Source organism: Gymnogyps californianus, chromosome 13, assembly GCF_018139145.2.
Source record: "Gymnogyps californianus isolate 813 chromosome 13, ASM1813914v2, whole genome shotgun sequence".
NCBI classification, from domain to species: Eukaryota; Metazoa; Chordata; class Aves; order Accipitriformes; family Cathartidae; genus Gymnogyps; species Gymnogyps californianus.
Window position 1 is genome coordinate 23,029,858 of NC_059483.1, and position 24,481 is coordinate 23,054,338.

The 24,481-nt window shown below is 38.1% G+C and overlaps 1 protein-coding gene across 7 annotated transcripts in view; it reads right to left on the bottom strand.

Moving 5' to 3' along the window:
• The window catches only part of IQSEC1 (IQ motif and Sec7 domain ArfGEF 1), a 355,484-nt gene that overhangs the window by 303,458 nt on the left and 27,545 nt on the right, over positions 1-24,481 (bottom strand). Inside the window, exon 3 of one of the 7 annotated variants that reach the window (XM_050904510.1) lies at positions 16,404-16,430. The exons of the other annotated variants lie outside the window; for them this stretch is intronic. Within the exon in view, the coding sequence (XP_050760467.1) occupies positions 16,404-16,430 (27 nt within the window). The remainder of the gene's footprint in view (positions 1-16,403; positions 16,431-24,481) is intronic. 7 annotated transcript variants of the gene reach the window in all.

Here is a 24,481-nt window from a genome sequence, read left to right on the forward strand (position 1 = left end):
GGCATGATAAAAATCTGAACAAATCCAGAAGTCGTTTGGGACAAAAATCTTTTTCCCACAAAAAGATTAGTTTTGAGAATGGTTCCATGAAACAGATGTTCTGTTACGTGTTTCTGTGTCACAGCACTGCTGTGACTTCTCTATGGACAGGTACAGGTAACTAAAAAAATCAAAGTATTAGTCTTTTCATCTGTAAAGTGTTATTAATAATTACCAGAAGGTATGTGAAATGTGAGAGCATTTTTAACCTACACATATGTACAGTGAAGCCACAGCAGGTTAGTTTCTAAAGCTGTTGCTTATTTTTAATACTCGAATTTTTGCCATGCAGAAATCTTACTATAACTATTTTTCCCTATGTGAACTACTTCATTCAATCATGCCAACTACTCATCTACGCAGGAACTAACCAGTCACTTTCATGTCGTTTGGCTCCACCATGTTTACAGTGCTTTTTCATTTTTGTATATAGGCTATCTATTTGCAGACATTAGAATGAATCTGCTTTTGAACTTTTCATGCTATAGCAGTGATTTTACATGAGTTACGTAAGTTACACTGAAGCACCACTTTTTCATTCACCAGTGTAAAAAATCACTCTCATGCAATACATTATAACTTATAAAGCAGCTGAACTATGTGTATAAGAGCAATGTATGTCAAAGGACAGCAAAAAATCTGTTCATTCTCATTAGCCTGTATGTTACAGAAATGACACCCTGAGCACTATAGCAAATACTATCTTGTAAACTCATTTCTACTCTTTTCTCACTGGGTTTACTTTTTCCACTCACTCCTTTTTCACTCAGGAATTGCAGATACATGATCTACTGTGCAATTTTGAAACACATTTGGAAGCCAGCCAGTTAAATTTCCTTCTTTAAATGCTAGTTTGAGACTAATCTTTGCACTGTTGACAAACTATCACGACCATTTCATCATATGTATTTTCGCTCCCACACCTGTTCGAATGGCAGCAGACCAGGGCAGTAAACCAGAGAAAAATTCTACAAATTCCCTAGAAATCTGACACAAAAGGCTTGAGAAATACTGCAAAAGACTTCCTACTCAACATATGCCCCACGTCAACTGCTTAAAGGGTAACATGGCAAGTGTCACATCTATAAACTCTAATGCAAGTTTTCTGTGTATTCTGTGAATAACTATGTTCTGAAAACAGTTAACAGAAAAAAGTACATCTTATGGCACCCGGATGTGTTGTACGCCATCATGGTATATGTATGCCTCAGATGTGCTCTGTGAGACTACATACTGCTCATCTCTGCCAAAAACGTATGTTTAAATTGGATCGACATTGTTCTTTTTATGGAAAGAGTTATTTACTCAAATGATCTAGCTCAGTAAAATAAAAGGGCAGTAAAATAATTTTAGATTTTAATCAAGTATTATTCTACAGAGCAAAACACATCCAGCTGAAACAAAACAAAAAGTTAAGGAATTTCTGTGTGACAGGACTATCACTTCTGCCAGCATAGAGTTAATGAAAGCCTTTTCCTTCATGAGGAAAGGAAACCTATTCTTCTGGGCACTTATAGCTAAAGTCACCACTTGGAGAAGAACTCAGCATATATTTGAATATATTACCAATAGCTTCTTCAAGGAAGCTTATTTTAGAGAGGACATCTCAGATTATAACCTTATTTTTGATAGTTTCAGACAAGTTTCCTAATACTCCAATATTCTTTATTATAACCACACTGACAGAAATCAGCACTTGCATTCGACTGTCATTCTTGTATATGAGCCAAAAGCACGCCAAAAACAAGTATTCAAATGCAAATTTTCAAGTTCAGGAAAGGTCAGAGCCTGCATTTGTTGCAAGTCCACCTCCAGCTTGTATCTTAGTTAAAAGGATTTAGAATAACCCTCGTAAAAATGCCATTTAAGTCACTCTGGGATCACTTCCACTGAAACAGCATACTCTTCTGCAGTAATGCCAAAGAAAGATTTTAGGGTAAGTTTTTCAGAAACACTGTTGAATGCCTGCATTTTCAGAAGTGTAACTAAGTCTGATTTCACATATGCAAAACAACCTAAATTATAAAGGTGTCAGCAGCTGCCTGGGGCTCAGTACCTCTGACAAAGTTGACTCAGACAGTACCCAAGTATACAAAACACTTCTCACTCCACTTTTGTACTAACCTAGAATATATTGCTATAATTAAGCAGCACCAGGTTCAAAATAACAAAGGTCTTTTGCTATGTTACCGCCACCGCTATGGAAGCATAGACAGGTACGACTAGAATTAACAGTTGCAGCTGCGCATAAGAGCTACTAGGAATTCAAAGGTCTTTGCTTCATACAGCACTTCTCTAGCACGCTTTCCTACTACAGTTCATTGTGTGCTCACAAGCTTGCAGAACGCTCACCGAGCATCATTCCAGCAAGGGCAGCGTGCTACTAGGACTTTCTGGTTATGGGTGATAACATTAGCTATAACTGATCACTTCCAACCATCAACTTTGTCATTGGGTTAACTTCAAATCTATGAATTGGAAATTATCAGTTGTCAGTCCCCGAGTCACACAGCAGTCCTTTTTCTTGAGTACAGACATTAGTTTTCCTTTTTCAATTCACCAACATATATCATGGGGAGTTTATATAAAGCTTTTCTATTTCAGTGTGCTAGTCTTGCCACTTTGGGACAAGAAGTGCTCTCTGTTCCGCAGCTTATTTCCTAAGCAAGTGCCAAGAGCAGCAAACCAAGATGGATAAAGGCTAGTAAGCAGCAGAAACAGTAAAATAATGAGAAGGCAGTCTAAATCCTTGTTTATTCTACCAGCTCTTATTATTTCAATACACTTATTTTTAAATAATTAAATTTTAAGTTGAAGGGAGTCGGAACTAAAGGACAAAAGTGATCTTGACAACAGAAGTGAATATACAGAAATACCATTAAAGACCCACTGCACTACCCTGAGGACAAGTTAAGGAAAATATTCATATGTCATTTCCTAGAAGTTTGAGAGATTTTACTTAGCACGTAAGCCCACAGAATCTGCAGGCTACCTGGGCAAAGTTAGCCAAATGCAACTGAAATTAAGAAGTCAAGACAATTTAATAAACCTGAATACCCATGCAGCGGTGATACTAGCAGGCAGGAAGAACAACTTTCATTTGCCTAAATATACATTTATTAAGGTTACATTTATACCTGTACAACTTACAGTATTAAGGACAGCCAACAGGAAAGTTGCTAATAAAATTATCATTAGCAAAACAGTGAATTATGAACAGAGAGAGCAAGCGTGAGAATTAATTTCTTTGTTTCTTTGCACTCATAACATTTCAACAAATATTAATCTGTCATTAAAAGCCATCCATACACTAGCGCTAACTGCAAAACAGCTTCTTAAGCAACAGAGGACTTTTTCAGATTACTGGTTTTTCCAGATTCCACGCCCTAAATCTGGTTTACAAAATAATCTTTAGTTCAGTTCACTGGTAAATATAAGTAGAAACTTCCCCAAATGTTCAGATTAACCAAGAGTTAAACAAAGTTTGCTTTGAGAACGTTTTTGTCATCTTACAAACACGTAAGGTTCATCTTCACACGCAAACTGGCCTTCGTACATTGGGGGTGCTCGGCCGCAGGTAGCCGTGGTTCCTAGGTAGCCCAGATGCACCAGCTGCCAGGCCCGGGCTTGGCATCCCATTTTGTTGTGAACTGGCCTCCTTTGCAGCTGCTACTGCCTTAAATATTTAAGTTACTGATTTTAAACAATCACACATTGCCTAAAGAATGCACAACTAGAGCTAATCGTGATAAACAACATATGGAGAGATTCTAGGCTGGTGTGTCTAATTAGCAGAAACTCAGTTTACAATTAAAGAATTGTCCTAATGAAAGAGCCAATCCAGACAGTCAAAATCCTTAGCTAGTGTGAGTTACAAATGATCTCTACTGAAATTAAACTGAGAAATATGATGTTTGCACCAGCCATGGGCTGGCACTACTGACACGAAGAACACGGACCTAAGGCAGATGCATCAGCGTGTGAAAGTGAGTGCTTGGAGAATCCTGTAGCTGAACACCAAACACATTAATGGCAAGACACTGTAATTGAAGAGGCAAAAAAGCTTCTAAGCAAGTGCCACTGAGCAGTACAGCAAGTTCATAATACAGCTGGCTGAAGCAACTCAGTACTTACAGGTTTCCTGAAAGAGCTAGAAATTCGCATATGATTAGTTTTGCACTCCAATTAGTGCCATGTTTAAAACAAGCTTTGTTGGACTCCAACATAAGCCTAGAGTGAACAAAGCAGCTGCTTAGATTGCCCATCTACTGGGTTTGTATCCTACTGCCATAGCTTTGCTATATGGCCAAGAAAGTACATTCCCTGTCAGGAACATGATTTAATAGAAGTTGTTAGAAGTATTTCAGAGAATCCAGAAGAATTTTAACAGTGAGCTTTGCGATCAGTCATAAACGATCCTTGAATTTATTATTTTCTAAAGCAATCCACTGTTTTCCCCCTCGTTGTCTACTGCTTCTTAAATTAAATAGAAATCAGGACAAAAGTGTTCCATTTCTTGCCCTCAGTAATGCCTTAAAATATTTCTTTTTATTTGCGAACTCCCAAGAGCCATCTGAGAGCTGTCACCTGAGAGGTATGCAAATAAAATTGTCTATATTTCGTGCCAATATTCAATAGATTGTATTGGTCCCTGCATTTCTACAAGGAAAATCAACTCTTGGGACACCTCAATTCTGTCAAAAATACTGTGTATATATAAGCTTATTGGATTTTTTCACACAGTACTTAAAAATTAAGAGTCAGGCAATGCATAGATAGTTCTTCATAACCTGGAGCTGTACAATGCAGGTATGAGTCAAAATATATTCCATATTCTTTTGCAGTTGCTTTAAGATAATTAACTTTCAGAAAGTTAGGTATGTAAATAAGATTACCCTACCTAGAACAAATTTTTACGTAGCAAATCTTCAGGCAATTTGAACTGCAAGATAAATTTTTCTTTAGTGCACCTTTCCTAAAGAATTCCCAGTGTACTGGAAAAAAAAAAAAAAGTATTTCCAACACACTGTAAATTTTTAATATATATCCAAACCTATATCTTTTAACAACTATGCTGGGATATATAATCTTAAATGTTGTCTGTGACAAGAGAGCTTTTGTATACTTTGGTCTAACAGTTTCATGCATCACTTATATAGCAAATGTTCCCAGCAATGAGATATTCTACAGTCTCTAACATTTGGAAAGAGTCTATGCTACAACCAGAGCAACAATTGTTGTGGCCATTGGGGTGCAAAAGGCAGAGTTTATTGTGTTTTTCAGGAGTATTCATATCAAATTCATACGTAAAGCCTGATCTTCTGTTATCTACTGATGTCAAATAACGACTAGGTCTAGCATGAGAAAAATTGAGCCACATAGTTTACAAAACTGTTGCTGCAATAGTTAATACCTGAAATACCTATAACTCTCCCTACCTGGTCAGTGTCTAATGAATGGAAAAGATATAACAGAAGTAGATCAGAATAAGAAACTGATGAGGAAAGGAGACTTAAAGACACTTCCATATGTCCAGCACAGGAAAGCATGTATCAGAAAAATCTTGCAAACAGCCATCTATTTCACAGGGGCCTCTCACTGGCCTATTTACTCTTCATAGTGAAGGAAGAAGACTAGATCTATAGAAGTTGAGAAGTATCAGAGACTTCTAGTTACCGAAAAGAAACTGTCTTACAAAACACATTCATTGCATTGCATCAATTAACTCATAGTTTGATTACACAGGATTAAAAAAGAACATTAATACTCAGTGCTGCTGCAGACATGCCAACTAGAGTAACTGTCTTTTTTTTTTGGGTGCTAGTTAGTGAGAACATTGAATTGAAGCCTCGAGAGGATGAAGCCTTTAAAGATTAGCAAAATTAATACATCAGCTGAGTAATGTACAGTGTATACACTTCATATTGACTTAGCTGCCAATTTGAATACTATAGAACTGTTACAGGCAAAAATTTGAATAGGCTGCATGCTGGAGAAGTAAAATTTAGTATTTGTGTTTAGAATATTCTATGACCCTTTTAGACAATGTAGTTCAGGCCTGGAGTAAGAGGTAGGATTATATACACACGCTTCCAAAATCAGGGGTGCTAATTTTGTTTTTTATTTGTATAGGTTAAAAACACACTAGGCACTACTGAAACAGGTCTCTAAGAAGGGAGTAACACTGCTCCAGGGCTTAAACACTGCACTCCAAGAGTTGTTTAAACTAAGTTCCTCTGCTTCAGCCTAAACCTAATACTTTTACTGCGATTTCCACAGTATAAAGAAAGCATCTTCTGTTTGCAACAGCTCTCCTTGGAAAACTAGGAGCCCCTCTCCTCAGCGTTAGATCAATCTTCAACTTCTTTAGCCTTTTCTAGTGGCTCATTTTTCCCCCACATCTTAGTCTGTGTTCCTCTGTAGCTTAAAAAATTGCAACCCTCATCACTTTGCATAGACTCAGGATTGGGGGCAGGGCGGGAAGAACACTAGCCCTCTTCTGCATACAGGTTTGTGGTCAGAAAAAGCAGTCTCTCTCCAAAGATTACATTAATTTTTTTTTTTTTGGAACTTGTTTCTAAAACCCCAGATTGAGTATTAAAGGCAATGAAATAATGGTCAGCAGCATGCACCTCACAGGTTGTTTCTGACTGACTGACAGACAGTCAGTTTTATAACACCCAAGATTATGTAAGGGTGAATACATCTCTCTAACTGGAAGGTGGACTGCTCGAGCTGCTAAATCCTAAATCATGCTATTCCTCAAAAAAAAAAAAAAAGGCATACAAAACAAAAATGAAAATATCAAAAACAAAAACACAAACACAGCACAGGAAGCTTCAACAGAGCTGCCAAACAAGAGAGCTTTAAAAGAAAAAGGCTACTTCTCCCAAGAAAGGGAACCCTCCAGGCCTTTAATTTAATAGCTCCTGCCCATAATATTTAAGAATACCTTCTTGTGCTTTGACCTTCAGCTAACACAAATGGCAGACACACCAAGTACTACGGTGTGTTTTGGTTTTCCACATTAAGAAATTTAAGAAAGTCAGCTGAACCCACAAATATGAAGCCTGACAAGAACGTTCCACATGAACAGGCTTCCTAAAGCAGCCAGCCACAGTCCTTGCCAGAAAGTAAGTTATTAAAAATTCCCCTGCTGAAAGAGAAATTAAGAACACTATAGAAATTTCCCATCGTGCAGTTTTATCTTTTCCTTCTTTGTGCTCCTGTCATGATGTTTCCTCCAAAAGTGCAGACATCAGCCCTTGACAGCTTTCCTCCTCAGATTCCTTCTCATTCAAGCTGCCAGAAACATTTTTGTCTCGGCAAGATTTGGATCAATTTATGACAGTTGCTAGCATGGGGTGCCTGTCTCTTCTGTGGTAAGTCTTTGCTTATCAATAATGCAAAGCTGGCAAAATATGTTGCAAGGCCAGTTGCTTAGCCACAGTATCACTTTCATCACCAGCAGCGTGTCCTTACCTTGGTGCCTCATCGACAGCATTAAGTGCTTCGAAAGCCATGGAGACAAGCCCACTACATGTGCTCAGCTTTTGTTTTCGTTTTTTTTAATCCAATGAAACATGTTCAAGTGTGCTTCCTTAACTACAGTCATATTAAGCAGAGGACCTATGTCAAAAGTAGTGTGTTGATGGAGAAAGATAACCATTATAACCAAAACCATTTTTGTTAGAGTAATGGTGAGTGCAGGATCCAGCATTTCTTTAGCTGGTTGCTAACAGCAAGTACCAGATTGTAGATTTTCTGTACAGTAATTGGTGGCTGAGTTGAAAATGCATGGTTCAGGTGACTAACTACTGTTGTAATCAGTCAAGAGCACAGAAGAACAGGAAAGTAAGAAGCAATTATCTCCGGATATTTTGAAGAGTAATGCTAGGTACCACTGCTACAGACCACATTACATACTGGAGCCATTAGAGAAAGCCAATGCTGCTGCTGAATACAGGGATTTTAAATGCAATCAAGATCACCTGGAATCACAGATGATTTTGTTGAGTATTTGTATAAGTACTTGTCATGCTTCATTTCAAGTCAGAGAAGGATGCTTACCAAAGGTCAGTACAGCTCAGCTCACTAGCTATTCAGTTTTACTATTGTGGTAGGGAAAGAAGAGAGGTGAACTTGAACTGAAGTTTGTTACATGTGGTCTCCCCTACAAAAAGGGGTTCTGAACATCAGAAACTGCCTCCCCCCCCCCCACTTACATGGCTTACCGAGACCTTTGTTTAGGTCTATGGGATGAAAAATGGTACACAAAAGTTTAAGCAATAATTTAAGTGACAGCACTGCCAGAACTTCATCAGTTTATATCAAATACACGAGTATTTCTCTATTTCATAATAAACTTTCACTTAAGTGAACGAATTGAGGCATGATTTTGCAAACTTGCAGAGAAAAAAACCAAAACTCACTGCCCACAGTAATTCTATCTTAATCATCGATTTGATATTCAGGCGCAGCAAAGCACAGTATTATTCCCCTCTACAGTCTTTCTTATTTGAAGAGCGATTTACCCTTCGGGCCACTGCGTGGAGCTGAGATTCAGCGCTGCACAGATCTAACTAGAGTGGCATTCCTTCCAGCTGAATGTCTTACATGATTGAAGTTGAAGACAGATGCTGAAGTACCTCACTGAATCAGATCCTACATGTTTTTCTCCCATCAGCAAAGGAAATTTACCTACTAGCAAAGATTAAGCAAATGCCGACACAGAGAAAGCTAATGAGAACAATTTATTGCAGTAGGATTTATTACAGGTCTTAACATTTCCGAATATGAGTCACAGACTGAAACACAATAGCCAAATTTTCCATTTGCATAGTGTAAGTTATACATCAGGAAAACTGCCTTATTTTTGGACATTTATGACAGGTTTCACACAAAATACCATTGCATCAGTATTTTTAGAACTAACTAGTCTTCATGATGGGCTAAACCCTTGTGATATTTGAAAACAAAGTGTATGTATTTGTATTTGAAAATAGCTCTGCAGCAGGTGTAGCACCTTTTCCAGCAGCACTATGCCCACAACTACCTTCTATACCAAATGAAAATTGCATTGCAGCTGCTCAACTGCAGCAAGGTACCCTCTTGAAGTAACTGACACAGGAGAACAGATAAACTGAAGGGAGAAGAGACTTTCAGCCTCGTGATAAAGGTTCGGGGAAGGGCGTGAGGGCTGCACGTTGCATGCTGCCCAGCTCCTCCAGTATTGCAGCTTTGGTGGACAGCCTGTTTCCAAGTTCTTCACTCAAATACTAAACAGAACTAACAAGAAGCTCTAGTGGAGAGTAGTGAACCAGGCAGTCTGAACAGGGACCTTACACAAGGAATGCACCTTTGTAGGCTTCTGTTCCTAGAACAGTGTTATGTATTTACTTGGGGTAAGTTATTGCAATTGGTCTATCAAATTATTCTAAAACACTAACCAATACTTTACAAATATGATAACCAAATTACACACAACATATCCTTCCGCAATAGTTTATGCTTAGTGATTTTATTTATGTGACAAAAATAATTCAATTTAAAATAGAGTAGATAGGGACAACCACAAAAGATTAGTAAGAGCTAAGTTGGACAGCTTGTAGTAATGGACATTAAGTGCTCAGTATATTTGTTAATAACTTCACAATCAATGGAAAACCTAGGGTTCATAGCCCACATACATGCCAAGAGCGTTCAGAAGTAGCCTGCCTCTTACATTTCAGTGCTGACCACACTATATTCTGTGCAGCATAAAATCCTTGTTCACCTCATGTTAATACTTAAACCACTGTCAGTAGTGATATTGTTCATGGAGATCATCAGTCAGTTATGTGATCAAGAATTCATAATCTATAAATCAAAGTGCTTCCCCCCCCCCCAGCAAGTAGAGTTATTGTCCCTTTTGCAGATGGGTTTCTTGGGGAAAGGAGGTGCAGGATGTTGTCCAGAGTCACTAGACAGATTGTATGGCAGCACCAAGAAAATAATCATGTCTTGCATCACATCCCTTTAGCCAAGATGTCAACTGAAGCAACAGGAAGATGTCAAGCCTCAAAAAGTTTCCTGAATCTCTCCTATTCTTATTCTGTGCACAGAAAAGGTTTGGGGTTGGGTTTTTAAATTATTTTTATTAAAAACATGTTTTAATACAAAATACCTCAAGGCTACTTTCTTAGATGGACAGAAAAGGAAGACAAGTCAACCCACACAGTTAATCTTGATGTCTTACAAGTTGAACCAAGCCAGATGTTCCCTTTAGTATCATTCTCCAAAACTATTGTAAAACATTTTCTGCTGGGAGCTTTACATATGAGTGAAGTGTTTCTCTCCAAAACATTGTAAAAGAACCATGCACAACATATTCAGGGTAGCATAAAATTCAAGAATTTCTCTTTAAATGTAAAATACTCCAGGCCTGCTTCATTTTACAGACCTAGAAGATGAAGTGGTAGGAACATGGCACTACCGTGCCCCCATCTGGTTCACCAGCCAAAAGTAACTGATAAAATGTTAAGTTACAATAGCTTCCTTCACATCCACAAAAAAGATCAGTTTCAATCAAAGTCAAGTCTTAGTTTGACTGGCAAAACACAGGAGAGAACCTTCCAATTAGGTCACAGGAGCAAAACTAATATGGATAAAAATAAACTCTTTCCAAACAACCACGTATGTCTGCCAGTATAAGACACTTGTATTTTCAAAGCATGAACAAGAACAGTTATTTTTATTGATACTGGAGTTCAGTCAAGATACTGAATGCAAACAAGAAGCGTTCCTAGTTTCATGCAAAGTTAAAAAATGGAAGCATTGTTTCCCCCTCCAAATAGGAAGTAAGTGTTCCACATATGCTACAAAAATATTTTTGCTCCTTCGTGATCTCTTTCATTAGAAGTGACTGACATTAATGTTCCAAAGATCTTATGAGCCCCTAGCATCCATCTGACCCAGTAACAGGCCTCACATGCACAAACAGAAAAGCTTTTCACTCCACACAGTTTAGCACAGCCGTTTGGTGCATTATAGTTGAATTGGCACAGACTGAAGCATATCAGGCCATTTTGGTTTTAATCTCAAGTCAATGGCATCAACTAACAAACCAAAGAGACTGTGATGGAAATATTAGTTTGTTTTGTTGGTATTTTTCCCCTCCCATTCCGGTCAGGTAGCTGATGACAGACCAGAAGCAGTTCTAGAAAGGAAATACGGAGGGGATGTACACACCACCTTCTGTGGAGGAGCTGAACAAAAGATAACTTTCGATTTTCTCAAGGTTGGGCTAGACCAGTCAACTGAAAGATGACTCAAACTGGTACAAATGCTAAGTTGCCCCTTTCAAATAAAGTTATTGTTAAGAACAAGTTAACTTCTCACCTGACCCACAAACAGCAAGTTGTCAGAACACTCAGCCTGAAAGTCAGATTTAGCTTAAGCTACAGAAATTCACATCTCAAGTGGAAACTCCTAGATTTACTTGCTGGTGTCATCTGATGCAACCTTCAAGCATGTTTGAGTCATTGAAAGAATACCAGATGCAATGGATAACACTGAGGTTTATACTAAGAGTTCATTTAAGTTCTAGACTAGTGTGTCTAGAACTAGACAGTTACACTGATGAGGTGAACCTTCTTGCTAACTTCTCTCCATTTCTATTTTACATTCTATTTCTTTCTATTCTACATTTCAAAAGTGCATTTCACAGAGCAAGTCTGTCACCAAATCTTTAGGGAAATTGTTCTGTTCATAGTAGGGTCTTACCAGCTATCCATTTCCGTTAACCTGTGACAGGGATACTCTCTTGTTCCTGCTCAAAGGGCTAAATGCTTCTGTATCCATTTAATATGATGTCCAGATAAATTTAATCTCAAATTTGACCACACCCCCAAAACTTTCAACAGGTGACTATACCTTAAAATATACAATCTGACAATGCATGTGTGCTATTACTCCACACAAAGACGATCAATTATGTAATATCATATATGATGTGTATATGCATATACACCCAGAGAGCAATTTCTCATATCTAGACAAAAATCATACCAAAAAGTCAAACAGCAAACTTCTACCTGAAGTTGTAAGCAAAACGTTTCCACATTTGACTGCTCAAACCTCTAATTTAATCACCCACCTATACTAACTGCGAAAAAGGCCTTAGAATAAAGTCACTACGTAGCATAGTAAGTAAATCAAATCCATCTGTTGGAGAGAAGAGAAGGGGTGGGGGGAAGAGTCTTTCACTGGCCATTTTGTCTTTTAATCCTCTATCACTTGATGTGATTAAGAAATAAAATACAGCACCCTCGGGGTGATTCATTTCTTACTGAAACACACTGCGCACAGCATCATTATTGCCAAGGCATTAGTATCATCGCGTATGATTTTTCACCTGTAATCTGTGTGTCCTGTCTACATAATTCACTCAACATTTCCAGTGGTCTAGATTCAGAACAATTCAAGGTTGGCGGCTATTTCAGGTAAGTACTTAGGAGATTTTTTGCTACAACTATGAGTAATGTTCTCTCAACTTCTACAGCAGACCAATTTTCTGTTTTGTTTTATCTCAATATCAAAACTAAACCCAGCAATAAAGAAGTAGTACAGAAATTATTTATCACAGCATAGAACACTTCAAATAAAACATCAGTTTAGATTTATGCTCAAAGTTGAAACAATTTTCATTTGAAATGCCAGAAGGGATTTTTTTTTTTGAGAGAGATAATTCAGTTTTATTATTTTTCATGTTTCTCCAGCAGCAGAGAACTATAAAACAAGTTGTCTCAGAGTATACCAGAGAAAGGGGGAATCTTTGGATGGTGAGTAACAGAGCAGATTGACCAATAGCCAAAACATGCTGCACACTCTGCTCACCTGACAGAGGATCTGTACAGGACCACAATATCAAAGCAAGCTGCGAGGCCATTTCATTATCTTTTGCCAAGGTACTTCTCGGCATCGCAGCCGCAGCCTCTGGCTACCTTTTTGCATTTTCCCCTCCCCACGTTCCTGCAAACATTTGGTGTGCCTGTAGTGAAAGGTGAAGCTGGTAAGTGCACTATGTGTATACAAACACCACTTGTTAGTATTAAAATGGACATTTTAAAATGAGTATGTAAATCATCTTATGTTTCTAAAAATACCTATATAGTTCTAAGTACAAACTGAATGCATAAAATTAAAGTCTGATTTATCCAACAGTATTACCATAGTCAGCACATCTACTCAATTAAAAATTCAGCTCATACATCCATCAGTGTCAGTAATACGAATGTCCTCCATAACTTAAACAGTTCATTAATTACTATCACAGAAAATGATCATTACATATAAGGCACAGGCTTATGGCAACCACTGACCCCATCAAGGCTTCTCATTTTGTTCTTCAAACACTTCAGATTACAAAAGCAGCGCTTGTCCTATGATCAAGTATTAATCATTCTGATCCGTTAAAAAGAGATTAGCTTTCTATCAAGCAGATTTAACACAATATGGGCAGTAAACAAGCCTTGTATTGCTTATCTACCTAATTAGAACTTACTACTATAAAGGTATATTCTGATTTGCATCCCAGTTATGCAGTCTGATTGGGTTATCACTAAACACTGTTTCTACAGAATGTTTTCTATGAAACACTAAAAATTATACCTCATATCTTTGTACAGCAACAGTAAAGACATCCAAGTTCTCATACTCTTCTTACCCATCTTTCTAATATATTCGTAGGGCAAAAAGGAAAGACTGAGCCTTTCTTCAAGAGATGCACTGGCTGCAGCATACCTTCAAATTAACGGTAGCTTACACAAAGGCAAAGCAGATAACCCCAGGGCATTTGGAATAGCATGCTGACTGCGTAATATATTTTTCCAGGAGGAATAAATAAATAAATATTATAATCTCCCCATTTAGCATTCAAGTTAATTTGCAGCTAAACACAGGTCTGAAGTGGATACAAGAGCATCAAAGCCTAACCAGCCCTAGAAGGCCAGCGACCCTGGCCCTGAGAGAGCACCACCTATTCAAAGGGGTCACCTTGCTCTGCCTGGCTCTTCGAACGGAGGCTTCTGTGGCAGCTCTCCCTGTCTATCAGCATTATGAATTCATTTCATGCAAGGAAGCAACTGGGAATCCAAATTTCTTCCTCCTCAGCCAGGCCACTGTCTGGTATACTGTCAATGAGATGCAAAAACAGCACCCCACAAGAGCTTATCTCAGTCATTCGCTAAAGAGATTCTGTTCATAAGTCTCACAAGAGTCCATATGGTTTATTATACTGTATTGGGTTACAAAAAAAAATCCATTAGCTCTGATCCAGTATCCCTCAGAAACAGAATAAACAATGCCAAAAGTGTAAGCAAAAAGACAGCAGTTTTCTTCTGAAAATTGTCAAACTGAATCAACATTTTTTTTCCTAAACAGATTTTTCAATACTTGAAGCTAAGTATTTCTGGTACATATTGCAGAGCCGCTAAGTTGCTAAGCCTTTATGTAGTAGCACTAGAAGGAAAAATATGAACAGGTGCCCAATGCAGATGGATATCCACCGCTGGCAGGCACTCTCAAGAAGCAGAGAATGAGATGGCAAAGTTAATGAGGAACGATATCGATCACAACACAAGCAGAAAACCTGGAGTCACTACCCTGTGTGCTGTGAAAACACTGGATTAAACAAGAACGGCTATAAATAGTAAGCAACTTCCCACACCTTAGTCACTGCAGCAATGATTTATCAGTGGGAAGGCAACAACAACTGGTATGACAGAAAGATGGAAGCTAAATTGAAGCTTTTAGAAATACGCAGAACAGGGCCTGATCCAGCTTCCAGTCCTTCACTTTAAATCTCAGGAGCCCTTGGCTCCTGGATAATACTAGATTGCTTGGCACATCATTAAGGGGACAAATCTGTATTTCAGAGATGAAAGAAAGATGCGGTACCATTTTAGGTTTTCAGTTTCTGTATATAATGTGTGTTTTGCTTTCCCAGCAAAACAAAAAAATAGAAAAGATTCTCTTTAGAATTCCCATTTTTTCAAAATATATTTTAATTACTCCAAGTCTCTATTGTCCATTTTAAAACAGGACCAAGTAAAAAAGCCAAATATTCCTCTACAGTCCAAAGCAGAGTTTCAAAGAGTTATTTTGTTATTTCATCAGGAACCTGTTTTGCTTGGAAAATTGTATAAAAAAGCTGCCTTTCTCGCTGCTCGAGAAAGGTGGAAAAAACCATTTCCTTATTATTTCCCCATCAATACAGTGAATTAACCTGATAAAGAGATATTACTTTAAATGAGCAGTAAATTAATTTCTAGCAGACAATGAATACTATGGTATTTAATTTCAAAATCCATGGTCCATGCTCTCATCTACTTTTTAACACCCAGGAAAAAGTATACCTGTGAGAAAATAGATCAGGGCACAAGAGCTAAATCAGTATTTTCAGAGAGAACATAGTCTCTGATCTGGTGGAGATGAACGATCACCATATCCCCTAGTCCTCTGCCAAGGACACAGCCCTGTGAATGACAGTAATTTGTAGAGGCCATGGGGTAACTTAACATCAAGAACAAGAACTAAAACTGTTCTCCTGTCACATCAGAAGTGCCACTGAATGGCCTTTTTGGGATTTAGTTAGCCATGCAGTATGTGTGCTCGTAAATTGTTCCATCCAAGACAGACACGCAACAAATAGTCATGTATGAGATATAAAAATAAGAATATTGAATTAACACCTGTCTATTCCAAATGTGCCATCTCCTCCTAGCAAAAACTCAAGAGAAATACAATTCAGGAATGATTTAACAGAAACCCGTTCCAGTTATGAAACTATTTTTGGAGAATACGGCACACGGATCAAAAGCACCTCTTGCTAAAAAGTTATAGAATAGATTAAGAAAAGTTGTCCACCCAATATTGAACATGACAGATTTCAGCCATGGGGCCAGGAAGCCTATTTCTCTCCCAGATAATATCACCTTCATGTTTCCAAGTGACACTAATGATTAACAGGTTGACCGAGCTTAATTCAAGCTATAGAAGACTATCAGCCCTGAGATTCCTCAGACTCTACATATGTAGCAGACAAGATGCTGCATTGAAAGAGAGATTAATATTTACCCAGCAGTGACACACCAATGCTACAGGCACTGAATATCTGAAAAAAAGGTTTCTCAAAAAACTTTCCAGTGTCCTCATCTCTTACACTAAGACCATTTTCTCTCCCCTTCTTTTCATCTTTATTGCAATAGTTACATTACATTCGTATGTGAAAGTATCAGAAGTTCTGTAACATCCAGTGCATGTTTTTAGCTAGAATTTTCAACAAAAAAAATTCTGACCACAACCAGCACAATCACTGTCAACACTCAGGTATCTGTCCTATGGGAGAACTCCTAGCAGATCATAGTTAAATAGAAATTTAGCTAGCCATAAGGCATCAGTGAAGCCCATCACAGAGCCCAACTAGTCTACTTCAAGTACTAAAATATTCTAAAACCCCCAAACCACATCCTTTACTTCTAGCAACAAACAGTGTTAGCTAAATTCCTTTAAGGACCACAAACTAGCTACAAAAAGCCCTAGCAGTCCAATTTTCGTGTTATGAAAACCTCCAGTTTGGGTGTCTAAAGCATATTCTAGATGTGGTTTGGCAGAATTTTATGAGTGGCTGACACCACTAAATGCTCAACTGCTTGGTTTCAAACTTTGGGACATACTTGGATTACAACCTACAAAGAGAGGGATTTTGCTGTTACCTGTAAAGCACTATGCTCCCTAAAAGCCTAAAAAGGAGCAGACTTCTCAAGTCAGACTTTTAATATCTCATCTACTTAACATACAGAAAGTATGTATGACAGAACTCCTGTTATGTAGTAAGATGCCAATCAACTCGACATTGAATCCAAGGAAACACTCAAAAAGCCATTCCAGTGCACTCACTCACCAAGGGACCTCACCTCTGTACCAGCGTGGCATAGTCCCATTAAAGGCCCTGAATCTTTGAAAGCATCAGGTAGAAGGACTAGCTGCGAACCGGAGAAGGCACAGGACAGAACAAAACATATTCCCTGACCTACTACTGGCGTACTACTCTCTAGGACAAGCTGCTGCAGTTTGCTACATCCCACTTCATCATTGTAATCAAAGCTTACAGCAGCTGACTGAGACTCAAGGGAGTCGTTTGGAACACTCTTTGAGATTCTCTGAAGGAAGAATATTTTTTATGAAATATTTTCACTTACTGGCAATCTAGAAGGCTACTTTGCTTGCTGGAACACTCTTCTGCAGGACTTCGTTACCTTGGGAATCCTAGATTCCTACAGAAACAATCCCACATTTAAAAGGGATAATGCTATTCACGTTTATGCATGGGAATCAAACTTTATCTGCTAGTTCTGAGACTCAAAACAGTTCAAGGCTAAAATGTAGTTCTGCTAATCAATATCATAATGTGTAGTTTTTAAAGACTTAATTCCCCAGTCCATTTGTTTGACCCTTCCCCTCTCAATTTATTCAGGCTTCATGGAACATCACGGCCTTCCTTACTGGCAAAGAACTGTTACTGCAGCCTGTTTTGCTGGAGTATCTTGAAAAGGTACAAACAAATAAGATATTCTGGATTCATTCATTACCTTAATTTTTACTGTGCTACATATAGCATTCAACTAAGTTTTATTTTTTAAAGTCCTTCTTAAAATAGCTGGGGAAGACTGTTGTTTCATTATTTCTTTCACAGTTTGTGTAACAATAACTTGAATTTCCATTAAATTGTTTTTCTTATTCTCGACTCTGCCTGTCTGTGAATCTGAACTGCAATTATGTCAAAGACCATTTCATTCAGTGCTCTCAACTTTTACAGAACAGTTTAATAGTGATTCTTGGTGTCATTGTTCAATTCACTTTTCAAAAATTCTTCAGTTAGACTATTATTCAAGCAAACTCACATAGGAGATTAAATAGTACATACAGCATTAACAGTTTGATGCTGCAATCATAAACATCTAAAACTTTTGCTGAGTTTGAGACATTTTATAGATATGTGCTAAATTACTACAGAGATCCTGTTATTGCTTAGTAATGGAGCATGCATGCATTAATTTAATAGCCCTCTGACGTGTGGAGGGTTTTTTGTTTGATTTGGTTTTAATTTGACACATCTTTATTCGTCACAGCTAAAACAAGAACAAATAATTCATTCAAGAGAGTTCAAATACAAATACCTCAAAGAGTTGACGTTTAGGTAGGTAAACAAGTGAGGCTAAAGGAACAAGACTTTCCAAAAAAAGCTAGAAATCCCGAGTTCTCACATGTCTGTGGTGTGTTTACATAGTCAGACTTCAGACATCTTCTACCAAATCCTAAAGGATAATTCTGTGGATTTATATTTAGTGTTTATTATCAGTGTGTTATTAAGCATCTAATTTCTACCCTCTAAATTTCATATTAACATTTATATAAATTACACAAATTGTTACTAATTATACAAATTATTATATAAATTATATAATATCATTTACTACTATAGTATAAATTAGTACCAATTATATAAAGTAGTATTTACCTCCATATGTCATTGACATCAGGCTGCTGCCCCCAGACGGACGATTCAGGAAGTAATTGTTTAAGACTTGCTATTGCCGTTTTACCAATGGTTAAACTAACTCTCACAAGTTAACAATTATGGTTAAAACACAGACCTATTTTCCTCCTACCTCTGGCAGTTTTTACATGCTCTTTAACAGTCCCATTAATAGCTCTGCACTTATGTTCCCCTCCTATTCCCGTTCCTCCAAAGTTACTTTTGTGTTTATTGATAAAGATCAATGAACAAAAGTTGCTGTCTTAACTGAATACATACACACAAAGAACATACACCATCAGAAACAAAGATGCTCCACAGAAGGGTACTCTGGGAACATCTGCCAGCAGCTCAGCAGACACTTCAAAAATATGAAATGCAAGCTTATCCACTCCAACTAAGATGGCAAGTCTCCAATTACACGCCCTCCGCTTACTTAGCATGTAACATCTATCCTCCTCATGAGGCCAGAGCAGCTCCAGGTGTGGTGCCAAACCTGGGAAGTGTCTGCAGTTGCTCTATTTCAACTGACTGATGAACCATGCAGATACCTTCAGGATGCCTCCTATAAGACCTCCCCTAGTTTAGCAAGAAAAGGGTAGATTAAAAACCAGGAACAACCACTCAGTTGAGAATCCAAATGTTGAAGATGTGTGTAGGATCCTGTAGGATCCAGATAAACTGCAGAACTTGTTTACTTTTCCCTAGCCTTATACATTCAAACTGGCTAAAACTGGTATTTGCAGTATCTGAGAGCTCAGCCTCAAGTGAACAAATTTCTTGTGTTCTCTGTTTAAGATACAGTGCAATTGAATAAACCACTTCAAAGACTGCAAGTTCTCATTGTAACCTGTATACAACGTGTACACTGAGAAGTTAAAACAGGCCAGGAGCTAACAGTTAGTTCAGTATTAACAATGAATTGATGTTATCTGGCTTCTCACATGACAGCGTCACTGAGTTTGTTACCAATGTCACTTCTGTTGACGCATTTCTCAGAGATGGACAAGGTCAGATAAAGGGTTAGGGAAACAGAGTTAATGGATAAGTGGGATGATAATAGCTGTAAGGGAGTAAGTTCCCCCTACAGAAACTAACTGCTCTTACACTGACAAGCAGCGGCATTTGCTAAAAAGCAGCTATTTGGAAAATAAAGCTTGGAATTGAAAGAGTGAACAACATCTGCTGATCTTTAGCAAAAGACTAGTACATAAAACACAGCTTCATCTGAGAATCAATTTCTTCATGGCTTTTAAAAAAATGGACTTTTAAATTAAGTTTTAAGAAGCTGAAATTTTGGAAGTCAAAGGAGAGAAATCTATATTTTTAAATAGTCAACACTCAAGCTTTGAAAGCTTATAGGAGGAAGACTACAAAACATAGCAAGTTGATCAACATCCCTCAAAAGGAGACACAGCACTAAGTAGTCCTTATAAAGCTTCTCAATGGAAGGTTTAAAAGTCACACGTGCACAAGTGTTGTGTATTTAGTTTTACAATTGTTTGCATTTTACTCAAGACCAATGGTCCGTCTCTCCACATGCTATACAGACATTTCCCTGCACGCCTTTATTCATGCAACCACCTACTGTGCTTAACCACTTGCTACAAGTTAAATACTCTCTTTAAAAGAATGGGAAGAACAGTTTAAGTTTCTTCACAGTAATGTCAATGTATGACGTGTATTCTTTTATTAAAAACAGATACAATGAATTTCAACCACCAAGTAGGGCTGAAAAATTTAAGTATCCTTTAACCTTGCTTTGTGTTATGTCACAAAGCTTTCCAACTTCAGACAGGTAGAAAATGTAGTAGCAACCACTTCTGTTTGCAATGTCTCTCAAGTAAGAAAATGAAAACTTCATGGAAGCAGAGAACAACACATAAGGAAGACAGAAATACAAACCCTTAGAAAAAACTAACCAGAAAAACTCCATGACTATAACAGAAGGTTTTATTGGATTACATTCAATATGAAAGTAAAATTGCTGGCTTAACATATCTATCCATTTCTGTTAAGATAGAATTCCTCTTCCATTCCCATCACTCTTGACAGCACAGAGGAGAGATTCAATTCGCTTGGTGCTGACAACCAAACTTGGTGCTAAAGATGAGACATGCAAGTACTTGAAGTGCTTTAAGCTAAAATTTAGGTGGTACCGCACACAGTAGTTCTGACCAATGCTTAAAGAAGTTGCAGTAACAATTCTTAAAAATTGATTTTTATTATTAGAATTTTTGTTTCCTCATAGATATAAAAGGTCAAAAATAAGCATGGCAAACACTGTCCACATCTAAATGATGTTTCAGAACAGACACTTTCTGTAATAGAAGCCTTTTATCTTTTTCCATAGTCACTCCATCCACCAAATACGTAATTGAAAGAGCAGCTCAAGTTTGCAGTGACTTACAGCAACTATTTCTTCCAGCAGACATCAGGGTGTTTTAATAGCACTTGCCTCAACAAGTCACTAGCTACTCCAAGCCCCATTAACTGGAAAATATATGTTTAGGAGTAGTTCCTTCTTCATTATGGTATTCCTACTTGCTCACTGCTAGCAGCTGTAAAAGGATCTGCTCTAGAGTAATTACGTTCCTAACCAGCACCGAAAGAACAAGGACTTTCCAACCCACTAACAGTAACATTTGGTTTATTTTTAAATGTGTAGCCAATGCATACTTTCACACCATTGCTGAGAAGGATAGTGGCTGGACTGTTACAAACTGCAGTTCCACAGATCAGGACATTATAAGTTACATATAGGGGGGTATATCCAGTTTAAGTCTGCCCATAAGATTACCTACACTTCCTGTAAATACTAAATGTGCTTTACATGCCTCTAAGCACCTCTGCTGTTCGTCGCATTACTAAAAGCAGTCTTCGATAGCAATTCCACTTCTTCTAGTCTGACAAGTAAGAATGGGTCCTTCAAGCCAGCAAAGCAGCAGTATTCAGACTACAGTTGCACATTTGTATTTTTGATAGCACAGTTAACTCTCAGTTTGTTTCTCTAGTTTATTTCTCTATAGCTTTTGTTAAGTAAAAGCTAGAACTCCAAAGCGTAAATTGCTAGTTAATCACATTCACAGATTATAGTATAACCTAATAAGAAACTGTAAACAACATTAGGATAAGAAAAAGTGACTACTATGCAAACTACTTATACGCTGTTACTACTCTTCTGGCAGAAAGCACAAAGTGTAACACTGCTTAAAAAGAGCTCAAGTTTGTATTTCCACAGATAATCATCAACAGGAGAAGTGCTGCCAAAAAGTTGTCAAAAAAGTGTCCAAAAAAGCCAAGCTAGTCTTGCTTTATCACTTTGGAATACAAGGAGAAAGAGTCAACAAGCTGCATTTGGGAAAGTCAATAGCCCTTCCTACTACACGCAGTAAGACCAGACCTGGCACAGCCTGCTCAGCTCCACAAGCTATTGAACTTCACCTAATCAATACCAGAGATCACTAATGACCAGCTATACAAAAGGCATTGTTACAAATGCTGAAGTGTAATAGAAAGGATTGCAGAAAAAAGATGAATTCAAGCTACTCATAATCATCCAAATGATGAAATATTAGGACATAACTGTCTCAAATGCAACCTTAGAAGCCTGAGGAAAAAACTATTTAGAAGCAGAAGAATTTCTTGTAGTATTTCATTTTAATATAAACAGATGTAAAACCTCATTTGCCATGTATTATGCTGTAATACTGCTGCAGAAATTCCACCTATTCAAAGTGTACAGTAGCATTGTGCTCTATTGTTTAGCCAGTTCTCTGCAAGACTCCACAGCGAAGGCAGTACAGATTCATTTTCATATGCCCTCGCTTCAGAATACATGATCCACTAGAGGAAAAAGCGGTTTTGCTTTTGATGGCTTGCAAGCTATTTTTAGAGGTTTGAAGTTAATCCAGCTCTGAGCTGCTCTAGCAGTGATATATCCTCTCAGCCCCCGCACAGGCATTCTGGCCAGTCTGCTGTAGCAAAAATTCTATCTAGGTATTAAGAAAATCAGACTAACATTTTTAACAAGTGAGACTGCTTAATTGCTTATGTTCCTACCCAGGTATTAATGTGAACAAGTGCCTGCTCACAGGGATTATACTATTCCCCTCAGGGAAGAGTCTTCAATTCAGGGTGGTCATTTTAGGTATTACAAGTCTTGCAATTTTTCTCACCTGAATTCCACTCTCAATGAAGAGCACTGTTTCAGAGCCACGTATCCTTCAGTTTGACACCAATATTTACGCACCAAACAAAACTATCTGGACAAGCAGTATAAGGGGTTAGATAAAGGCACAAAGACAGTGTATACTGCTTTGATACAGCCCTACTGATACAGGCAAGCCTTTCAAAAAAGAATATGGTAAAGGGAATGGATTGTTTCATGCCTCATCTACAGAGAACTGCAAAATGAGCTGGCATAGCAGTAAGCTGGCACCAGCTGGCAAATGAAGATTCCTCAAAGAAGGAGAATGAAGATACAAAGTACATGCTTCAACAGATAGCCTCAAATACTGCATAAGGCAGCAGGATGTTTAGAACTGGATTTTTAAGTAAAAGCCTATTCTGAGACAGCTAGTTCACTGACATATGTTCTGTTCATCCCATGAGCACAAGAGGAAAGGCATGAGGGAGAGGGAAAAGGTGAACCCTGAGTCAGTGTCTAAACTTAAGTTAAAACAGGATGCTAACATACTCTTTTTTGTTCCAAACAAGTATACACATACAATTTTCGATGAGTTTCATAACCATAATCCTACATGCATTTCACTTCCTACTTCAGGAGAAAACATAGAACTTTTGAAGTACAGCTGAAGGAGAATGGATCTAACTTTGCACATCATTCAAGACACGTACATCATCACTAGATACAGTTGTCCTTACCTATCTAGGACACCAAAATGGAAAACTTTCAGGCATGCAAAACTCATCCATGATCAGAGCCCTTGCTTATAAATCCAATAGATTAGTCAAAATTGACCTGAAGCTGCAGTTTTAGATCTATATGCTGAAGAGGTAGCGACACTGCCCACCTCTTCCCACAGCTCAGTTAGAAGCAGCACCTGAATGAAGAACTAGTAGGGATTGTTCCAAACAGCTTGTATTCTTAGAAGTACTGTGCGAGCACTAAATTAATTTTGCAGCCCAGGGTTTCCTCAGCCACCCAATACCGGCAAATGGGGGGGCACACCTGCTTTTATTGATAGCGAACAAAATACATAGTTTCACCCAAAACGCGCAGGTTGATTTGCGTAGGCACGCTCATTCCTCCCAGACAAGTTCAGGAGTTTTGCAGTGTAACTTCTGTTCTCTTACAGTAAACTAAAGTCAGAGCTAGGGAAGGATCCTAACATCATGACAGGCACATTAAATCCCACCCTGTTCTGCAAGTGCTGTCCTCACACACAGTAGCTGCATCGCAGCAATTCAGCTGTCATCCAAAGAACCGCGCCCAGGGAACACAACAGACAGTTCTCATACCAACTGAACCAAGACACAAAATTCACTTGAGAAGAATAAAAGTGAGCCACAGAACCAGTGGCTTTTAGAAGTTAACACTGAACTCTCATCTTTAGCCGTCTTCTGAATTATTTTTTCCATGCCTCCTGCCACACAAACACTTATTCACGTACAACGAAAGTCAAGGTATTTCTCCCACATGCTAAGGCAGAAAAGAAATTGCTGTAATTCTCTTCCTTTCAGAAGAATACTCCAAAGCCACTCTGTTCCTATGGTGATGGGGTCCTACCTAGACATGGAAAATCACTGCCTAAGAGAATAACACAGAGGATCAAGACTGAAAGGGATATAAGCACATTCTGGATCCAGAGCTTTTCCATTTGTTCATATGATGCCTCAGTG